At 39.2% G+C, this 18473-nt stretch overlaps 1 protein-coding gene and 1 long non-coding RNA gene across 5 annotated transcripts in view; both read right to left on the bottom strand.

Moving 5' to 3' along the window:
• The window catches only part of LOC109951984 (uncharacterized), a 17847-nt gene extending 11677 nt beyond the window's left edge, over positions 1-6170 (bottom strand). The window contains exons 1-5 of one of the 4 annotated variants that reach the window (XR_002273687.1): positions 3864-6170; positions 3405-3617; positions 2973-3075; positions 2346-2553; positions 95-2261 (exon numbers count right to left, since the gene is read on the bottom strand). This is a non-coding gene — a long non-coding RNA (uncharacterized LOC109951984). Of the gene's footprint in view, positions 1-94; positions 2262-2345; positions 2554-2972; positions 3076-3404; positions 3618-3863 lie in introns of those variants that run through there. The other 3 variants (XR_002273688.1, XR_002273689.1, XR_002273686.1) reach the window with 3 other exon arrangements.
• Positions 6171-7729: 1559 nt separating this feature from the next.
• On the bottom strand, positions 7730-12651 carry mrps22 (mitochondrial ribosomal protein S22). The gene is made up of 8 exons (XM_020586669.1): positions 12499-12651; positions 11834-11991; positions 11216-11380; positions 10857-11000; positions 9269-9352; positions 8899-9044; positions 8601-8709; positions 7730-8021 (listed from the first exon to the last, which is right to left on the bottom strand). The coding sequence occupies exons 1-8, from the start codon at positions 12623-12625 to the stop codon at positions 7929-7931; spliced, it is 1026 nt and encodes a 341-aa protein (XP_020442325.1). The 5' UTR covers positions 12626-12651; the 3' UTR covers positions 7730-7928.
• Positions 12652-18473: the final 5822 nt, after the last annotated feature.

Genomic DNA, 18473 nt, shown 5'->3' with positions numbered 1-18473 from the left:
ATTCCTGTTTACATAGTACCTGCAAATTCTCTCTTGTCTGCCACATTGAACAAAGAAGTAAACGCCAGAAGAAAACATCAAAAGAAAAAACACATCCTTTCCTCAATTGTTTAATGAAATAATTTACAACCCTTTATTAAATCACATTGATTTCCCATATCTTCATAAGATAACAAAAAGACAGTGAAGCACAATCTAAAGTTTATCTAAAGTTTATAGCTCTAACACAACCTGTTTATGCAACTAAAAGACAGATTTGTTGCATCATGTTGGACTCACAGTTTAAAGGTTTGTAACTTCTCTTTCAGGAAATCACTGCACTCGACAAAGTCTGCCATCAAGTATTTAAGAAAGTCCAATAACATGGAAACAAACTCGCACAAACTTGTCTGTCGTGTGTTGCATGTCGTCTGTTTATAATGTAACAGTGGAGACTTGTATTGATTAATACCACTGTTCTTTTAATGCACTTGAGAAACCTATAATAAACTGATTTTAACACCACTGTTCTTTATTATTTTATTGTCTTTTATTAAGAACTGCAATAATGTTTTTTCAGTATAAAGATCCAGAATTTCTCAGTTTGTTTCCATAGTCCATTAAAGTTCCATTCATTTTACAAATTACACACACCCATATCCAGAATATGTGCATAATACTGTATAATTAAATTATACATTATATATTTTACAAATGTATTTAAATGTTGTGTGAATGGACTTTTGCTCTGAAAGCAGTTATGTGAACTTTTTTCACTGTAGGGTTCTCAGACAACTTGCTAGTAGACAGTTATTGAGGTTTTATGAAAAGTTTGGACTATTTCTAGAAAAGCATGTAAAGAAAAAGGCTGAGACAAGTAAAGTTATTGTTATAGTTGTCATATTTTTGCATTTGCTCTAGTAGACTGAAGACTTAAATGTGAACTTGAGGTTGATCAATTGAAGTCTGCACTGTCTGCAGCGTAGTGGTGCACATGCACGCTCGCAGGTGCAATGTGTCTTGCTTCTCTGCAGGATCCTGAGCTGCACCAGGAAGCGTGTCAGGATCCACTTCGCTAGAACAAGACGCGTAAAGTCGCAAAATAATAGGAAGATACAAACCGGAAATAGCCAATTTTATTTTGTAAATAGAAAAATTCAAATTGATAGTGGTCACATTAAATAGCTTTCAGAGATTATAACATGGAAGTGTGTGTGGGTAGCAACATAAAAAGTGGGTAGACGTTAGACTTAAATAAATTGAATGAATAATCTTTTTTTTTGTTTTATTGAGAAAATCAATACCGGAAGTCATTTTGTTTTTATTGTCGCTGGATTTGTTTACGTGGAAACATGGTAGAGAAACAAAAACACTGGCTAACTTTGTTTGTTGTTTTCTATATATATTGTCAGTGAACGCATACACTAACCTATATCCTTAAACTCCATACAAATCATGCAGAAACCATATTCACAACCACAATGCAAAAGCTGCACATGTTTTTATGCAACAGTGTGAGTGAAACCAGCACCGGCACATTTAGTCTACACAATATGAGAAAGTTTTTATGGGAGATCCTTAACATTAAAATAGATAAACGAGAACACTTTAATGTTTCGTTGAAGTGAAAAGACTTAAATGACTCGTCCAGTTATTCTGGAGCAGGTACGTTCTCCAAAAGAGTTGGTTTGGCATTAAAATGCCTTAACATCTTATACAGACTATAATTGTTTTAAAGATATAATCCCAGTTTAGCCTATTTAGAGTATTGTTGCTCAGAACAGGAACTGCAGAGGTTGTTTCTTTTTTCATTCTCTGTCTCTCAATAGCCTCTGCGGCCAGACGTCAAGCCGAAGCTGACAGGTCGGTCAGACCGCTGACTATATATAAAGACTGGACAAATCCACCGTAACGCCACCCATCCGTTATCCGAAGAGATGTTTGAAGCGCATCTCTAGCCATCGCCGTGGCACTCCGCTCCGCCTGCTGGCTCGGTACCGTGGGGACAAGCCCTTCTTTTGTCCAGGGCTGTATGTCAACACTAGCGCGCCAGGGACTAAGTTCTCTCCTAGGCTGCAAACATCCTGAGTGAGCCCATGTCTGGCGAGGCCCCGTGTCTGTGGATGCCCCCACCTGGTCCTGCTTACGGGGAGCATGCAAGCACTGGTTGAGCCCACTCCGACCTTACGTTGGCGCATGGCTGGGCAGACATGTTCTTTCCAGGAATGCAGCCTCTGGCAAACAATCTGAATTAGATAAGGGCCCAGATATTTGTCCAGTCTCTGCAAACACAAAAAATGATGAAACTAAATAGTAGAAAAAGTACACATGTCCCTTCCTCCTCCCACTCCTCTCCTTCTACTCACATCCCCTGCATAAACTAGGTAAAGAATGCCATGTTGGTCTTGCTGTCCCTCTGCCTTCTCAGCCAGTCTGTCCACCACACCAGCGATGCCTGAGGCAGTAGCCAGCAGCAGTAACCATAATCCTGAGCATGGTGCAGACACTCCTGGGCCTGCTAAACTGGCACTCTGTAGTAGCCAGCTCAGCCAGCTGCTTCCATTTCTGCTCTAACTGGAGCCCCACATGAGAAAGTGCCAAAGAGACAGGAGAGAGGATTATCATAGGACAGAAAAGAATGAACCTCAACAATCCACTGTGAAGCAGTTACTAGGTATGGGAGGCCAGGGTTATGACTCACTCTGTCATACATACACTATCCTGTATACTGTACAAGACAGTTACTGATACAAGACAAACATGGCAGTCCTTGTGCTATGTAAAGCTCCCTTGGCTTCCCTAAAACTGGGCAGAGTGTAGCAGATCGTAGTAGAATAGAGAGAGGGAGTGCTGGGTGGAGTAGAGTGGACTCATTTAGAGTATCATGCTAACACTACCTTAAGTTAAATACTGTAGCTTTAAGGTACAGCCTCACAAAATGGCTGAGATGGCTACAAACTCTTGTTTCTGTGTGTATGCTCATGGGTGCTGACCTCTGTCCCCAGAGCCAGTTGGCAGGTCATCCTGAACTCTCCCAGCTGCAGAGCAAGTTCAAACTTCTGTTCTGGGTCAGTGGACACAGCTAGTGTCTGTTGTCTGAAGCCCGACACAATATAAACAAATACAAAATACAAACATTGTTATTCCACACACTGTGAGATTACCAATGAGACCAACTATGAAGAGTAGACAACATCTAAGTAAAAATAAATGAAACTCTGTGAATGTGAAACAGTGCAGTAGTGAGACTTCATGAAAGGCAAAAGCATTCCTTGGATAAAAACACTGTAAAACAAACACAAGAATTCTGCCCCCAGGTTTTATTCAATTTGGCTGCCAGATGTTCTGTAAATTACTCATTCGTCCAAATTCTGATTTTATAGTTCAAGCTGAAAGAAAAGCACCAAGCAGGAGGACAAACATACCTGTTTCTCCTAGAACTGGGCTACCCTGGTCCTCTGCTCCTAGGGGACTGTGGGCAGAACTTTGTCAGCTGTGCAGAAGACCCTGCTCATGACAGCTGTCTGGTATTCCAGCACAGAAAGCAACAGGGAGTAGCTGATGATATTCAGCTCCTTGTCTCCAAAGTAGACATGGATATCCTTGGGGATATGACCCAGCAGATACAGTATATAGTCCTACACCAGAGAAATATACGGCACTTTGGGAATATTTAGTATTTCTAATATAATAGATGTAAAAGAATAGAATGAGAAAGGTGGCTGGCTTGACACACCAAGGAGATTCAAAGACAGTGGATTTTCACTGCATGCCAGGGACATGGCAATAATGCTGATTACTCTGTGCTGCTGCTACTTTATAAATAAACCAAGATGGGTTTGCTGGTACATCTTTGGCAAGTTTCCATTGATTAATGCATTTACCTGTCCATGTGAGCAATGGTGATGATTTCCCCTCCAACATAATAGTTAAGTCTGTTAACAGAGCTGGTGTAGATGAAGCAGTCTCCCACCCAACTTCCTGTCTTCACCACCTCAGGGACCTCCTCCAGCATCTGGTCAACAGGAAGTAACAACAGAAAGTGACAAGAAAGACAGAAATAATAGATGTGTACTGTAAAACTCTAACAGCACATTGCAGGTTTGTTTTGTTTAAATTCTGCACATGCTGCTTGTGCCCATCTGAAGCCACATTAGGTTGCAGCAAATCAACAAAATAACACATGGAGTCTGCTAAAATGGTGCACAGCAGCCTTTTTGTGGTAAGGAAATTCAGGCAATGTATCCTCCTAGTAGCCTACAACTTTTTACTGTGCATTAGTAAGTGCATTTGAATATGTAGAAATATGTTTAAGACTGTTTAGGCCCAACTGTTTCTCAGAGGACAAAAGTTTTACAACATCGAAATCATAATCAGTGAATAAATGATGATATCCCTGATAATGGGAATATCTAAATGTTTGTTTATATTTACATTATACCTCACCAGTACACAGTTCTTTTCTCATAGGGTGGTGAAGCTTTGGAGAGTCTGCCAAACATCAACCAGAGGGCAGGAGATGCTGTGGCTGACCCCACCCAGTACAGCAACCTGCTCCCTGGCTTTCAGCGAGCCCTGCTAGCTGAGCAGTACCTGAAGGAGACTCATATCAAGGTCAGGCCTGCTGCAGAATATCCACTCATCAGTAGAATTCAGAGGAACTGTATTAGAAAAATCATTAGAGGAGCCTTCAGTCGCTGTAGAGAAAGTTACTTTGGACGAGTCCATTAATAAGATTCCTGCCAAAGAGCCAGAGATAGCACAATCCAGTCCTGTGGAAGATCTTCATTTGGGGATGTTCAGGAACTGTCTCCAGCAGCTGATCCCATATCTGTGGCCTCTGGTTCTGAAACATCTTACTGAGACAAAAGAAGCAATCACAACAATAAGAGGATGTCCCAGTTAGCACTAGTCTGGCACTTAATACTGATGTAAAAGTATCGGTTACAACCTGTATGATGTGGATTTAGGGATGAACCTTTTCAGAAGCAACACTTATCACAGATACAGCATCACAAACACTACCATCACCCACAACAAAGGAGGAGCTCATCCTTTTTGAAAACAATTCAGGGCTGCTGGGTGCATCAGTCCCTGTCCAAACTTTTCAAGATTTAACCTGTGATCCACTGCTACACCCACTTAAAGATACAATGAGCAAGAAAAACAGTCCACAGCACTCGGGAATGTAGCGAAGGAGGAGGAGGCAGGTCCTGAAGATGCTGAGGACTTTGAGGCAGAGGTAGATGAGGAGGTAAACACAGATTTTTATCGCAAAAAATTCCAAAATATTGTGATAAATATTTGGTTGTCCTTAATACAAAATTATAACCACATCTCTTCTCTTCCACTCTCAAATATTGTTCACCGGTAGGACAATAAGGATATGGAAACTACTGACACCACAGATGTCAAACGGGATGAGGAGTTCCTCTGTGAATAGAAAGAATAACCTTTCACAAAACAAACTTTTCCATTTTTAAGTCATCAAAAAATTTGAGGGTGGCTTTCCAGAACAGCGATAAGCTGTCAGCAAATTAAAATGGCTTTAGGCTAAATTAACAAGCAATTAACTTTATTGGCTGCAGGCTGAGATACTATAATAGGATGTAGCTTATCTAATGTCCACAAGATTAGTGCTACTGCAGGACCGAACTCATTTAATACCCCCAACAAGACAGATTTATTTTGACATAACATGGCCATATTTATGGGTTTTATTTAAATTTTATCTGGAGGATTAACCAGTTGTGTCAGTGGTAGTTTGAAAGAAAGTGTAAAATGAGTTTTAAGTTCCTCACACCTCATATCACACCACTGTTCATCAGGGTGTAGTCAGAGACATTGATGAATTTTTACAATATCGTTTTCCTCTTGAAGTGAAATTGATCAGTTTTTCTCTAGCAAAAGTATTTTAGCAAAATACCGCAGTATTACTGAATTTCTATATGAAATGGGGCTGTATATCCACTGGCCATGATTTTTATGTTAGAGTAAATGTTCATAAATGGACAGATCCCCTATCTAGTTGGATTCCAGGTCTGTATTGGTTAACATCCTTAATAGTTTTGGTGTGTGTTTACTTCAAAGCCTGTATCAGTACACAGTCTACTGCTGATATTAGTTTAACAAATAAATCAATATGAAACCTAAAATGTGTTTGTTATACAGTGGGTACAGAAAGTATTCAGACCCCCTTAAATTTTTCACTCTTTGTTATATTGCAGCCATATGCTAAAATCCTTTAAGTTCATTTTTTCCTCATTAATGTACACACAGCACCCCATATTGACAGAAAAACACAGAATTTTTGACATTTTTGCAGATTTATTAAAAAAGAAAAACTGAAATATCACATGGTCATAAGTATTCAGACCCTTTGCTCAGTATTTAGTAGAAGCACCCTTTTGAGCTAATACAGCCATGAGTCTTTTTGGGAATGATGCAACAAGGTTTTCACACCTGCATTTGGGGATCCTCTGCCATTCCTCCTTGCAGATCCTCTCCAGTGCTGTCAGGTTGGATGGTAAACGTTGGTGGACAGCCATTTTCAGGTCTCTCCAGAGATGCTCAATGGGGTTTAAGTCAGGGCTCTGGCTGGGCCATTCAAGAACAGTCACAGAGTTGTTGTGAAGCCACTCCTTCGTTATTTTAGCTGTGTGCTTAGGGCCATTGTCTTGTTGGAAGGTGAACCTTCGGCCCAGTCTGAGGTCCTGAGCACTCTGGAGAAGGTTTTCGTCCAGGATAGCCCTGTACTTGGCCGCATTCATCCTTCCCTCGATTGCAACCAGTCGTCCTGTCCCTGCAGCTGAAAAACACCCCCATAGCATGATGCTGCCACCACCATGCTTCACTGTTGGGACTGTATTGGACAGGTGATGAGCAGTGCCTGGTTTTCTCCACACATACCACTTAGAATTAAGGCCAAAAAGTTCTATCTTGGTCTCATCAGACCAGAGAATCTTATTTCTCACCATCTTGGAGTCCTTCAGGTGTTTTTTAGCAAACTCCATGCGGGCTTTCATGTGTCTTGCACTGAGGACAGGCTTCCGTCGGGACCCTCTGCCATAAAGCCCTGACTGGTGGAGGGCTGCAGTGATGGTTGACTTTCTACAACTTTCTCCCATCTCCCGACTGCATCTCTGGAGCTCAGCCACAGTCATCTTTGGGTTCTTCTGTACCTCTCTCACCAAGGCTCTTCTCCCCCGATAGCTCAGTTTGGCCGGACGGCCAGCTCTAGGAAGGGTTCTGGTCGTCCCAAACGTCTTCCATTTAAGGATTATAGAGGCCACTGTGCTCTTAGGAACCTTAAGTGCAGCAGAAATTTTTTTTTGTAACCTTGGCCAGATCTGTGCCTTGCCACAATTCTGTCTCTGAGCTCTTCAGGCAGTTCCTTTGACCTCATGATTCTCATTTGCTCTGACATGCACTGTGAGCTGAAGGGTCTTATATAGACAGGTGTGTGGCTTTCCTAATCACGTCCAATCAGTATAATCAAACACAGCTGGACTCAAATGAAGGTGTAGAACCATCTCAGGGATGATCAGAAGAAATTTTTTTTAATGATTGTAGAATATGGCTGCAATATAACAAAGAGTGAAAAATTTAAGGGGGTCTGAATACTTTCCGTACCCACTGTAGGTACTGTAGCTTGCACGTGTTTTTAAGATGTTTTTTGAGGGTGCAGGGGACACAAAGAACATATGGCACTGTACAGCCGGATGTGAAAAATAAATAAGCTCAAATTAACTATTATCCAGGCCTCTGTATTTTACTACAACATACAAGTATTTAGATTTTTATTTACATCATTTGACTTTTGACACATTGGGTCTGACCTCGAGTTCCACATGTGATACACAAAGACAATTTTCAGTCTGTCCTGTTTGTTGTCACTGCTCTTTTTTTGTGTGCATGTAACTGTATATATCTATATCAGAGTGGGCCGATTAAGCAGCCGAGCTTTTTGCAGACTTTTCTTCATACGCCTGCAGGGCCAGCTCAATGTAGCCTGACCTCTGGGACTCCTTCTGGGCATAGATCTGCAGGGACAAGGGTCAAAGGTCAGCAAAACAGTGAAGGAGAAAAATGTTACCCCAATTTATTTGAAGCCGTGGCTGTGTTCATAAAACCTAAAAAAAAATAAAATACAACCACAGTATTAACTGCATTCATGGCAGACTAATAAAACACAGCCTAGTCAGCAGTCCATAATCAACCATGACAAAATGAGAGGCCCTGCGTGACAGTGGCTGAAGCAGACAAACACACACCCACGTCTCTTTTCACATTAAATGGCTGTCATTCTCAGTGTCCCTCCCCACTGCTTCAAGGCCAAGGGGCTGTGAGTGTTAATAAGACCTGATGTGTCCTAGGCCTGACCCCACAGTTCCCACGCTGGAGAAAAACCCAAACCTCTCAGACAGGAAACCTTAGATGAGACAGACTTGACCTTCTGAAAGCTACAGTGACTCCTGAGTCACCCCAAAACCTTAGACAATCTGAATGATTTTAGGATTGAATAGCAATAGTTTTATATGAACACAGCTAAGTAAATAAAAATGCTGAAGAAGAGCAGGGAGTCAGCAGACATTTCTATTCAGACTCGAGTTGTTCTCTACCTTAAGCAGGTCGGTGCCAGTAGCCTGCTGGCTGGCAGCTTCCTGGGCTGACTCACTGTCGGGGTGAACCATGTGGAACAGAGACACTAGGTTCACAGCATCCTGGAGCCTGGAAACACACACCAACACTGAGGCCTTAAGCTCTCTGACAGCAATTACAATAACAGTGGCGTGAACTAGCTCAATTTAAACTTGGGTTAAAAGTACCAAAAAAGATGTTCAAGTCAGATATTCAGGCCTGAATATCAATTACAGAAACATTCTCTCATACATGCAATAATCACACACACAAACTCACAGTTCTCTCTTCAGCATGTCCACTATGAGGCCGTCTATCCTGCGAGCATTGACCAGGTACCAGGCCATGCCCCCAAAGTGTCTGGTGAAGCGCAGCAGCTCATATTTACCGTGTTTGTCCACATCTTCATAGGTTCTTGCATGTATCTAAACAAAAGGCACATAATGTAGACACTAAGCAGAATGCTTTTCACATCAAATTCAGAAACTTTCAATCTACACTCTCCTTCCATTTCACACTCCATGTCAAGTTGTCAAGAGAAAACTAAAAAAACTGGAGAAATGTCATGGTTCAGTGGGCTCTGTACATTCTACAGAACAGTGCTGTTGGTGATCAGGTCAAAATAACAAGCAGCTCAGTGTAATCTTACCCTGATGTATTCTGAAGAATCCGGTTGAAATTGGACCAGACACAGTTCCAGCATATCCTCATACCGGTCCTGAGAAAACAGCGTCTAAGAAACAGTATAAATGGGCCATGGGTTACTCTGCGTGATTAGACTGGACTGTGTGGGGGTGTACAGACTCACTTAACATGTCCTTGAGTTTTTAAAGATGATGTCACAGTAAGAAAAAGCACAAATGTAAATAATGAAACTAATGTAGGCTTCATTTAACTGCATCAGTTTCAGGGTCCTGGTAGCTGTAATATAAACTACAAATGACAGTTAAAGATCCTTAAAGGTCTAAAACAACAGCAGAAGCATTTAAATCTTCTGAAAACAATTCATTGGTTTGACAACTGTTGGTGCACTTCTTATTATCTGTATATCCTATTATTTGGAGAAGCATCAAGTGTATGAATTGTGTACTACTTGCAAAAACAGCTTACTATGGCAATTAGAATAAATTATACCCTGTATAAAATTAGTCTGCAATATGGAATTTGGATGCAATGGTGAGGCTGCATTTTATACATTTTGTCGCAACCAGGCACCTGTAGTTCATGTCATAGTGTTAGGAAACAGAACGTGAGGAACAAAGTGTGCTAAGGAATGGTTTCTGTTGTATGTTTTGAGTCTCACTCTCTAATGGCTAAGCATAAATTAGGTAGAGTACCTTTAAATACACCTATCAGCCATAACATTATGACAACTGACAGCTGAAGTGATCACTAGACGACTGAGTGAGCGCATCTCCCACACTGCAGGTCTTGTTGGGTTCCTGTCTGTAGCAGTTAGTACCTGTCAACAGTGTCTAAGGAAGGACAAACAGTGAACCGGTGCCAGGGCCATGGACACACAAGGCTCAGCGATGATGAGGTTGGCCTATTATAGATTAAGCTTTTAAATTTCATTCATCATTTTCAAACGTTTCCATTTTGTTTAAAACTTAAAATGGAAGAGAAAATGAGAAATACTGTACACTAGTCTCTATGAAGAGAAACATTGAGCGGCTACAGTGGTGATATCGCTGTGGAATTTGTCTAAAAAATTCTCTCCAACTTGTCCTCGCAACCACAGTTTTCATTGCTTTTACCTAGGTTTTTCATTGAATGGTCAACATTCAGGCAATGTATCCTCCTAGTAGCCTACAACATGTTTGCTTCCTTACAGTAGAACTGTGGAAGCAAACAGATTCACAGAAGATGCACAGTGAGCTGCAGAGTGATGAGTGCCACCCGACTGCCACACTGACTCCTGTGTACAGAGTATTCATAAGGTCATGACTGACTGGTGTATAGGAAAAAGTTTGATATTTATGGCTTGTTGCATTCATTAGATACAAAAACAATATAGAAACCCCAATAAGTTTACAGGGTTATCAATAAATGACGCCAATAACAGAGAGCTGGGGTTGAAATACTGACTGTTTCAGTAATTTACAGATCACCAAGTTTCATTAGTTCCATGAATCTATCAGGCCCTAGTTATTCATAATGCAAAAGTATATTCACAAGTGTTGATGCTTTACTCCATCTGACTATGCCATCATAGAAAAGTAAGTGACATCAAATACCTTCAGGTTCTCCTCCTTGAATAGGAGAGGCGGTTTGATTTTGCGTCCTTCCTTGGGGAAGTAGACCTGAATGAGCCTATCTCTCTCCTCCCAGGTTGCTTTTCTAAGGGTCCCACTGGGCTCCCGTACAACAATAAATCTCTCCTGAGAACAGAAAGAATACAGTATACAGGCAAGGGACAGATGTTAGCAATATTAAATGTCTGTATCCCTTACCAAAGTACACAGCTGCATTTCATCAAGTTAAATTTGAGACTTTTACACATTTACTATATAGGTTACATAAAAACCTAAAAACAAGCCACAAAGTGATTTGAATTATAAACAAAAACAAAACTGTACACAACACCTGTGCCTACCCTGTGTGGGATGTCGTAGGTGATGTCTGTGAAGACGTATTTGGCTGTGTCCATGCCATCCAAGATTTTATCCTCAGACAACACATCATTGATTGGTTTCCTCTCCGGCAGGACAGGGGGCATCTGCAGCAGCTTCTTAGCGTGCTCTGAAGCTATCTGGACAGCCTGAGAACACACAAGGGATTAGATGAAACAGGTGTTACACAATTTGGTGCACAATATGGTGTTTACGATTCGATTCAATCACAATCCAATTAAAACTTCAATGACACCAATGTATGACTAGCTGCAGAACACTTGTATTTTACTCCTCTTCTGTCCCCTTTTCTAGCACTAGTGTGATTATGTAAAGAACAACCAGATACAGTATACTGACTTACATTCTGTTAGGCTTATTTACATAAAATCCAAGGTCACTGGTGTATGGAGAACAAAGAATATACACTCACCACTTTATTAGGTACACCTGTACAATGGTATGCAATTCAATGCAACACTTGCACCTTAACATCTGTATTAATGAAGCTCAAAACATTTCAGTGTTCCTAATATTCTGACCCTCTCATGCATGTAGCTGGGGAGGACAAAAATATAGAAATATAAAAATATAAATGGCACCTGCTCCAGCTGTTCTTCAGTCATGAGTTTATACTTGGCGGGTTTCAGCTCCTGTTTAATAGGTCTGTACACTTTCTGCAAGTCCAGCCCTGTTATGCTGGTGAGGATGTCCTGCACAGCTGGATCTGTGAAACGGGGCTTCGCATTGGCTGATGGGGCTGTGGAGAAATTACACTCGTTAATGGTTTGTACAGATTACACTACCATGACTGTAAGCCAATTTAAAACTCGCAGTATTTTTGCTGTTAAAGCTACAGGGTGTGGGCGAGACTGGATGACTTGGCTTGACAACAGACATCTGCTGTTCTAACTTGTATTAAAAATATCACAGACCAAACTCTTAAGTATTGCCATAATGAACTATAGCCTTCTTCTTAATTAACAAAAATCGTAATAAAAGCAGATTTAAAGATAACGCTGTATATTGTAGAAGCGTTTTGAACCAATATTTTGGGAAATTATTATAACATTGCCAATACATCATTGCCTAATTCAGAGGAAGACTCTAAAGATTTCTGAAATACATTCGGCAATACGGCTGGATTTGTTAAACGAGCTTGACATCCACACGGCCAGTATGGATGCTAACGAAAAAAGTTACAAGGTCAGTGTTTATAGTTAGGCTATGATAAGACTACAGTAATATTCAGTGCATTATAACATACCGTTATCTTGTGATCCACTACAAAATGTCTCGACGCCACATCTGACCAAAATTTGCTTGCTCCTCTGAACATTTCTCGCCCGAGAGCAGCTCCAAAATAAGCACCTTGCTGTTCCAAGCGCCGCCATGTTCGTTTGTGCGTCATCAGGGCGACCTGACATTTCACTTGCGCAGCCAGGTGGTCATGGGATATGTAGTATATTTTTTAGAAAGTCGGACAGCAACAATTATTTTTTTATTTACCACATAATTTTAGTGTTAGGAAACAGAACATGAGGAACAAAGTATGCTAAGGAATGGTTTCTATTGTGGGTATTTAAATAATAACTTTAAAATAATAATGCAAATAAAGTAATCTAATATAGTTAGGTTTTAGAAAATGAATTTCTTTAAATTCCTTCATCCTGGAACCTCTGTGTGCTATCTGGAACTCACTTAGAATTAACTAATAGTAAAATATGGTTTATACTGAAAAAAAAAACATATTCCACTGAAATGCTATGTTGATCAACAGGTGGCACTACGCTACCATTTATCCAGGAAATCTACAGTGCCTGCATTACAAGATAATAAGTTACTTGAAATACTTTTGCTCTTAGTGAAGACAGTGAAAGACATAAACCTTACATAAAATTCACAAAACCCTTTTTTGTCTATCTTCAATGATGTGACCTAACTGTGTGTAGCCTACACACATTTCTCACTTGTCATTACAGTGTGTTCTTGAATTGGATAATAACTGTATGATTTGTCTGGATGATAATAAGATGCACAGTTTATTTATAAATAAAACACATACTGTACTACATTTCCTATGTACCAATAAGGTTTTTAATTTCTCTTAAAACATTGTGCATAGATTTGTTTCAAACTCTTCCCTTTTAACCTCAAAAAGTGAATAGTTTGTAACAAAATAATTCAGTTTATAATACCTATAATATTTGCTTGACTTTGCTTGATAATCCCATCCCACCCCTTTGGACAGGTCTTGAAAAATTCTGTCTTTTTAATTAAAATAATCAACAGCACTTTTGCATGTGTACACAAAAACTGCAGGATTATAATATGAACATGCTTCATGTGCTTCTTCTTGGCTTGATGATGCAGACAGTTTGATTCAGTTTAAAGACTGCAGTGTCTCAAAGTGTTGTGCAACAGATAAATCTGTCACTCTTTTGCTTTATACGGTCTTGAGAGTGATAGTGATATGGCACACCAGGCTGCAGAAATATTTAGTAATGTGCCCTCTCAAGGTTTCAACACAGAGTCAGCCTTTGACTAATAAAATTGAACCACATATTATCAGAGTAATGAGTAATCCTAATGGAAAGTGCTTAACTTGGATTTTGCTGTGAAAACAACAAATACACATTATTTACAGCAGGTACTTTTTCATAGGGGCATCTCTATGGTAAAAACTGTACCTGTAAAACATTGTTCAAAATAACAATGCTACCTCTTAAACCTTATATAAATACATAATAAATAAATATCCTCACTTTAGTTACCTCACAGCAATACTTGGTGGGAGCAGCAGAATTTATTATGTGTAATCATTTTTCTTGGCTTCTTATTCATATTTACTGTACATAAGTAAAAGTAAAAGTGACTTGACTGTGGCTTGACATAACATTATATGAAGCAATTAAAGGATAATTTTGAAATTGTGTGACATTTTTGCTATTCCCAGCAAAGTCCATAAAAAGACCAAAACTAACAGTGTATCAGACTCACTACCTTCCAACTTTCAGCTCCAAATCCATCTATAAATGATTTTACAGAACAGCAGCACACTGTAGTTTACAGCAAAAGATACTCTACTAAGTACAGACTTTTTTGTTGCTGACTACTTTCAGTGGCAGATTTCACTTGGGAGTACTATTGTGAGTATTTTTAGCAGTGGAATTGGTATATGTGGGAACAAACTGCACCATGTTCATTGTGATGATGAAGCATATCACTCAACAGTGCAACAGTGTGACTCACGATGTTTTATATGTTTTAGATGACAACTGAGCTCTATAATAGCACAGAGGACTAAGGCTTGGTCTCACACTTTGGTTACACAGGAAATATTTAATATAAAGATTAATTCATTATTTGGGCGAAACACCAGGCTTATTCTTACAGGCTGATTATAAAAATATACATGAAGGCCTAAACTTTAGTATAAAGCTGTTTTTCACATAATAGATTGTCACAGAGGGATTATGAAATCATAGGATATTACAAGGTCACAACATGCCACAATCCACAAGCCCAAAAAGCAGCCCCCGCCACCACCACACAACCCTAGATATCTATCTATCTATCTATCTATCTATCTATCTATCTATCTATCTATCTATCTATCTATCTATCTATCTATCTATCTATCTATCTATCTATCTATCTATATTATAGCAGGATGGGGATCATGACCCTTTAAGTTATCCTAATGTGTGACTTAGTTTCAGCTCCAGGTATGAGATATTCACTGTGTTGAAGTGGAATTTCTGTTCACCTCCTGAACTGAACTGAACTGAACCTGAAACAGAGCACATACAGTACAATGAATCCACATGGATGTGGCTGCATTTGTGCACATACGCACTGCATGAATGTTACTTACATCAAACTTAATTTATTTGATTTTATATACATTTTTATATATTTAGACAGGAAAAAAACATCTTCTTCTGAAATCTGTTAGTAAGGGGACATAATGCCACTTTCCATTGCATGCTCCAAATATGTATGGAAAAAATAATGCTGCAGTGAGTTTGTAGCAGAATCACAGGAGTTTCAACATTTGTTTGCATTTAAACATTTGACTTGTTTAATGAAAGAAAACAAGATTTTAAAGACTAAGTGGTTTTTGAGAATATAAATGTGTTTTTCTATAAGTAGTAAAAGGTAAGTACATTTACTCAAATACTGTACATACTGTAAGTACAAATTCAAGATACTTTACTTGCTTTTATTTTTCTGCAACTTTATATTTCTATTCCCACACAATTCAGAGGGAAGTGCATTTTTTACTCTGCTACATTAATCTAACATCATCTTATACTAAATGCCTATGAAGTAATTATAAAATTTGGTCCAGCTCAACCAGCTCTAATAAAACTTTCATAATCCAATAATATAATACATACATAAAATAGAAGACCACTCTGAATTTATTTATTTTTATTTCTTCTAGCATTTTGCTGTTCATACTTTTGTACCTTTACTTAAGTATATCTCTGAATATGGGATTTTTTGTTACAATCTAATGTTTTTTAAATTGTGGTGTTGCTGTTCTACCACCACTGCGCCAATGACATTCAATAGGCTGAGTGTGTGTCAGTGTGGCTGGGAGCAGCAGGAAGCTGAGAGGTGAAATCTGAGAGTAGAAGTGTGGCTGATGGGAACAGAGGGGTTAAGGGGAGAGGGGATGCAGGGGGTGGTGGGCTGGTGGGTGGATGGGTGAGCAGCGGTGGCAGTGGGGCACACCGGGAATGTCTCGGCACATATGTTTATTTAAGTTTCTACATGGTGGATGGAGAACGGGTTCAGAGCAGGGTGAAACGGAAAGGTGTATGTGTGTGTGTGTGTGTGTATGAATGGAGAAAATGTGAAGAGGATGCCTGCCTTCAAACAAGTGGACTGTCAAATATGCAGGACTTTAGGAGGAGCTGGAACAAATAACTTCATCTTACAGTAAATTTGGATTCAAACTTCCACATCACATTGTTTCCATTTCTGAGGTATGGGATTTATGAAGTGATGGGAACATGTGGCTGTCATTCTAGTGTGCAAGTAGGCTGCAGTCAGTAGTTCATTTCAGAGCCGAAAAGCCATTGTTTTTGGGCCCCACAGACCCCACTGCTTTATGTGTAAAAATAGTGGACAGTTTTGTCCCTTCATACACAGCAAAACAACCTTAGTAAACCCATTATTCACCATTCATTTCATAAGTGGTGACCGTTCCCTTTGCCAATTTTTGGCTTTCATATTTGAAGATTGTTGCAAAATATAGAAATTACAATAAAGTTTTGTTATTACACCAAAAAGCAGCTTTTACTCTAAATATTTAATGCTTTATACTGGGCTATGAATGTGTGTATGTAAAAAGAACTGCACTGCATTAGTTAGGTTTGGGATCAGTTAGAGCCTGGAGAGGTCGCTGCTATAACTGTTATGAAAATAGACTATTGTGAAGCTTTCAAATATTTGAACGGACTCCTGATTTGCATTTGTCTGTACACTTTTTAGGGATTTATGAGGTGTACTGTATATAGGAATAGTCATTTTCCATTATATGTTACAGCTGAGGTACAAATAGAAGTAATGGGTTAGTTTCTGTAGCAGGGTTTTGAAACATGTCATAAGCTCAAAATCATGTTTAAAATAGATCTTGGAAAAGTCATAAAGATACAAAAATGTAAGCACAGTAAGCATGTGTTTTGAGTTGCCAAAGCATATCATTAACTTCTTTAACAAAAACGTATATTTGTGTCTTTCAAGAAATGTATCATGAAAAATGTAAATGTTATAATTGTTTGAGCAAAATGACTTTATCTTTGTGACGTGCTGTAGGTGATTTCTGGACAGGTCTTAAAAGAGATTTATGTAATTCAGAAATCTTTATAGTTAAATTAAAGAAAATAATATTTTTACTTTGTGAAATTGCAACTTTTACTTAAGTAAACAAAACATAATACTTCTTCCACCACTGTACACATTAAGGAAAAGTATAAGATTGAATTATGTCATCATACAAAATTTCTGTTTTGTATTTATTAATGCAAAGTACAACATGATGGAATAATGGTGTCTGATGCAGCTCATTAAAGAATTTGTTTGTTGTGCTGTCTGTGTGTGAGAGAGAGCTGTTGTGGTTTGTGGCTCAAAGCCAGTCTTCTCCTCATCCCAGTCTTTGAAGAGGAATGAAGACGGGAGAGAGGGCAGATAGAAGGCCAGAGGAGAAGCAGCGATAGGAGAAGTGAGGGGGAGACAGAGGAGAGCAGCAGAGGAGGCAGAGGGCACAGTGACATTACCTCCAACGGCCTCAGAAATCTCCCTTTGAGATTAACTTATTCAGGGACTGAAACAATCAGAAGAGAAGTGATACTTCCATGAGAATCCCTTGGATTTATTTTTATTGAACCTTTATTTAACCAGAAAGACCTCATTAAGATTAAAAATATCTTTTTCAAAAGTGTTTATAACTTGGTGGCTACATTTACACCAGTCTTTTTCTAAAACAAGTTAAAAGCCTGTCGCATAAACTTTGATTATCTGTTCTTCTTTAATACTCTCCCTCGCTCTATTGTGGACTCAGTCTACTTGACATTAAAATATTAAATTTATATAAAACGAAAGCAAAAACTGGGTAATTAAAACAATATTTTACTTTAATCTCCCAAACTTATTTCTTTTCTTTATAAAATTCAAGTGCTACTTTCTGAAACTGTGTGAACATTACTGCTAAGTGATGGGTTAAGTGGCTGCTTACAGTAATTTCACCTTGTTTCAAGGTATGGCTGTAGTAATAAAGTACTAAATCAGGAGAAAATACACTGGCATGTTTCCTCCATTTGAATGCAATAGTGAAGATACAGACAGAAAATGAGGGAAGAGAGAGACGGATATGACATTCGGCATAGAACAGGAACGTTTTGGACATATGGTATGTGTCTGAACCAAAAGGGCCATACGGACACCTCAAGTAGAGTAATCATAACCAGTCGACTAAATTTTTCTCTTGATTTGAAGAAAACAAGAGCTGAGGATGAGCATATGACTTTCATATTTGCTATGGTGTGAGTGAGAGTAGGAGAGACTGAAAGGAGAGAGTCAGAGAGACCTTGATATGGTGTAGGGTGTGTGTGTGTGTGTGTGTGTGTGTGTGTGTCAGAGGGGGGTTGTGAGCAGGGTCAAAGTCAGGGAATGCAGGAGGCATGAGCGCTGATGGCAGCAGAGTTCACCCACACTCAATGACCTTCACTG

This window comes from Monopterus albus, unplaced genomic scaffold (genome assembly GCF_001952655.1).
Source record: "Monopterus albus unplaced genomic scaffold, M_albus_1.0 scaffold8.1, whole genome shotgun sequence".
Lineage (NCBI taxonomy): Eukaryota > Metazoa > Chordata > Actinopteri > Synbranchiformes > Synbranchidae > Monopterus > Monopterus albus.
The sequence above is the reverse complement of the archived record's forward strand: the minus strand, read 5'-3'. Positions and strand labels throughout refer to the sequence as shown.

Coding starts and splice junctions, on each gene's coding strand:
- mrps22 (XM_020586669.1), bottom strand. CDS start 12,625: ATGGCGGCGCTTGGAACAGCAAGGTGCTTATTTTGGAGCTGCTCTCGG. Junction 9,353..10,856: donor TCAAGGAGGAGAACCTGAAG/GTATTTGATGTC, acceptor ACTGTTTCTTAG/ACGCTGTTTTCTCAGGACCG. Junction 8,022..8,600: donor CTGGCACCGACCTGCTTAAG/GTAGAGAACAAC, acceptor TTGTCCCTGCAG/ATCTATGCCCAGAAGGAGTC.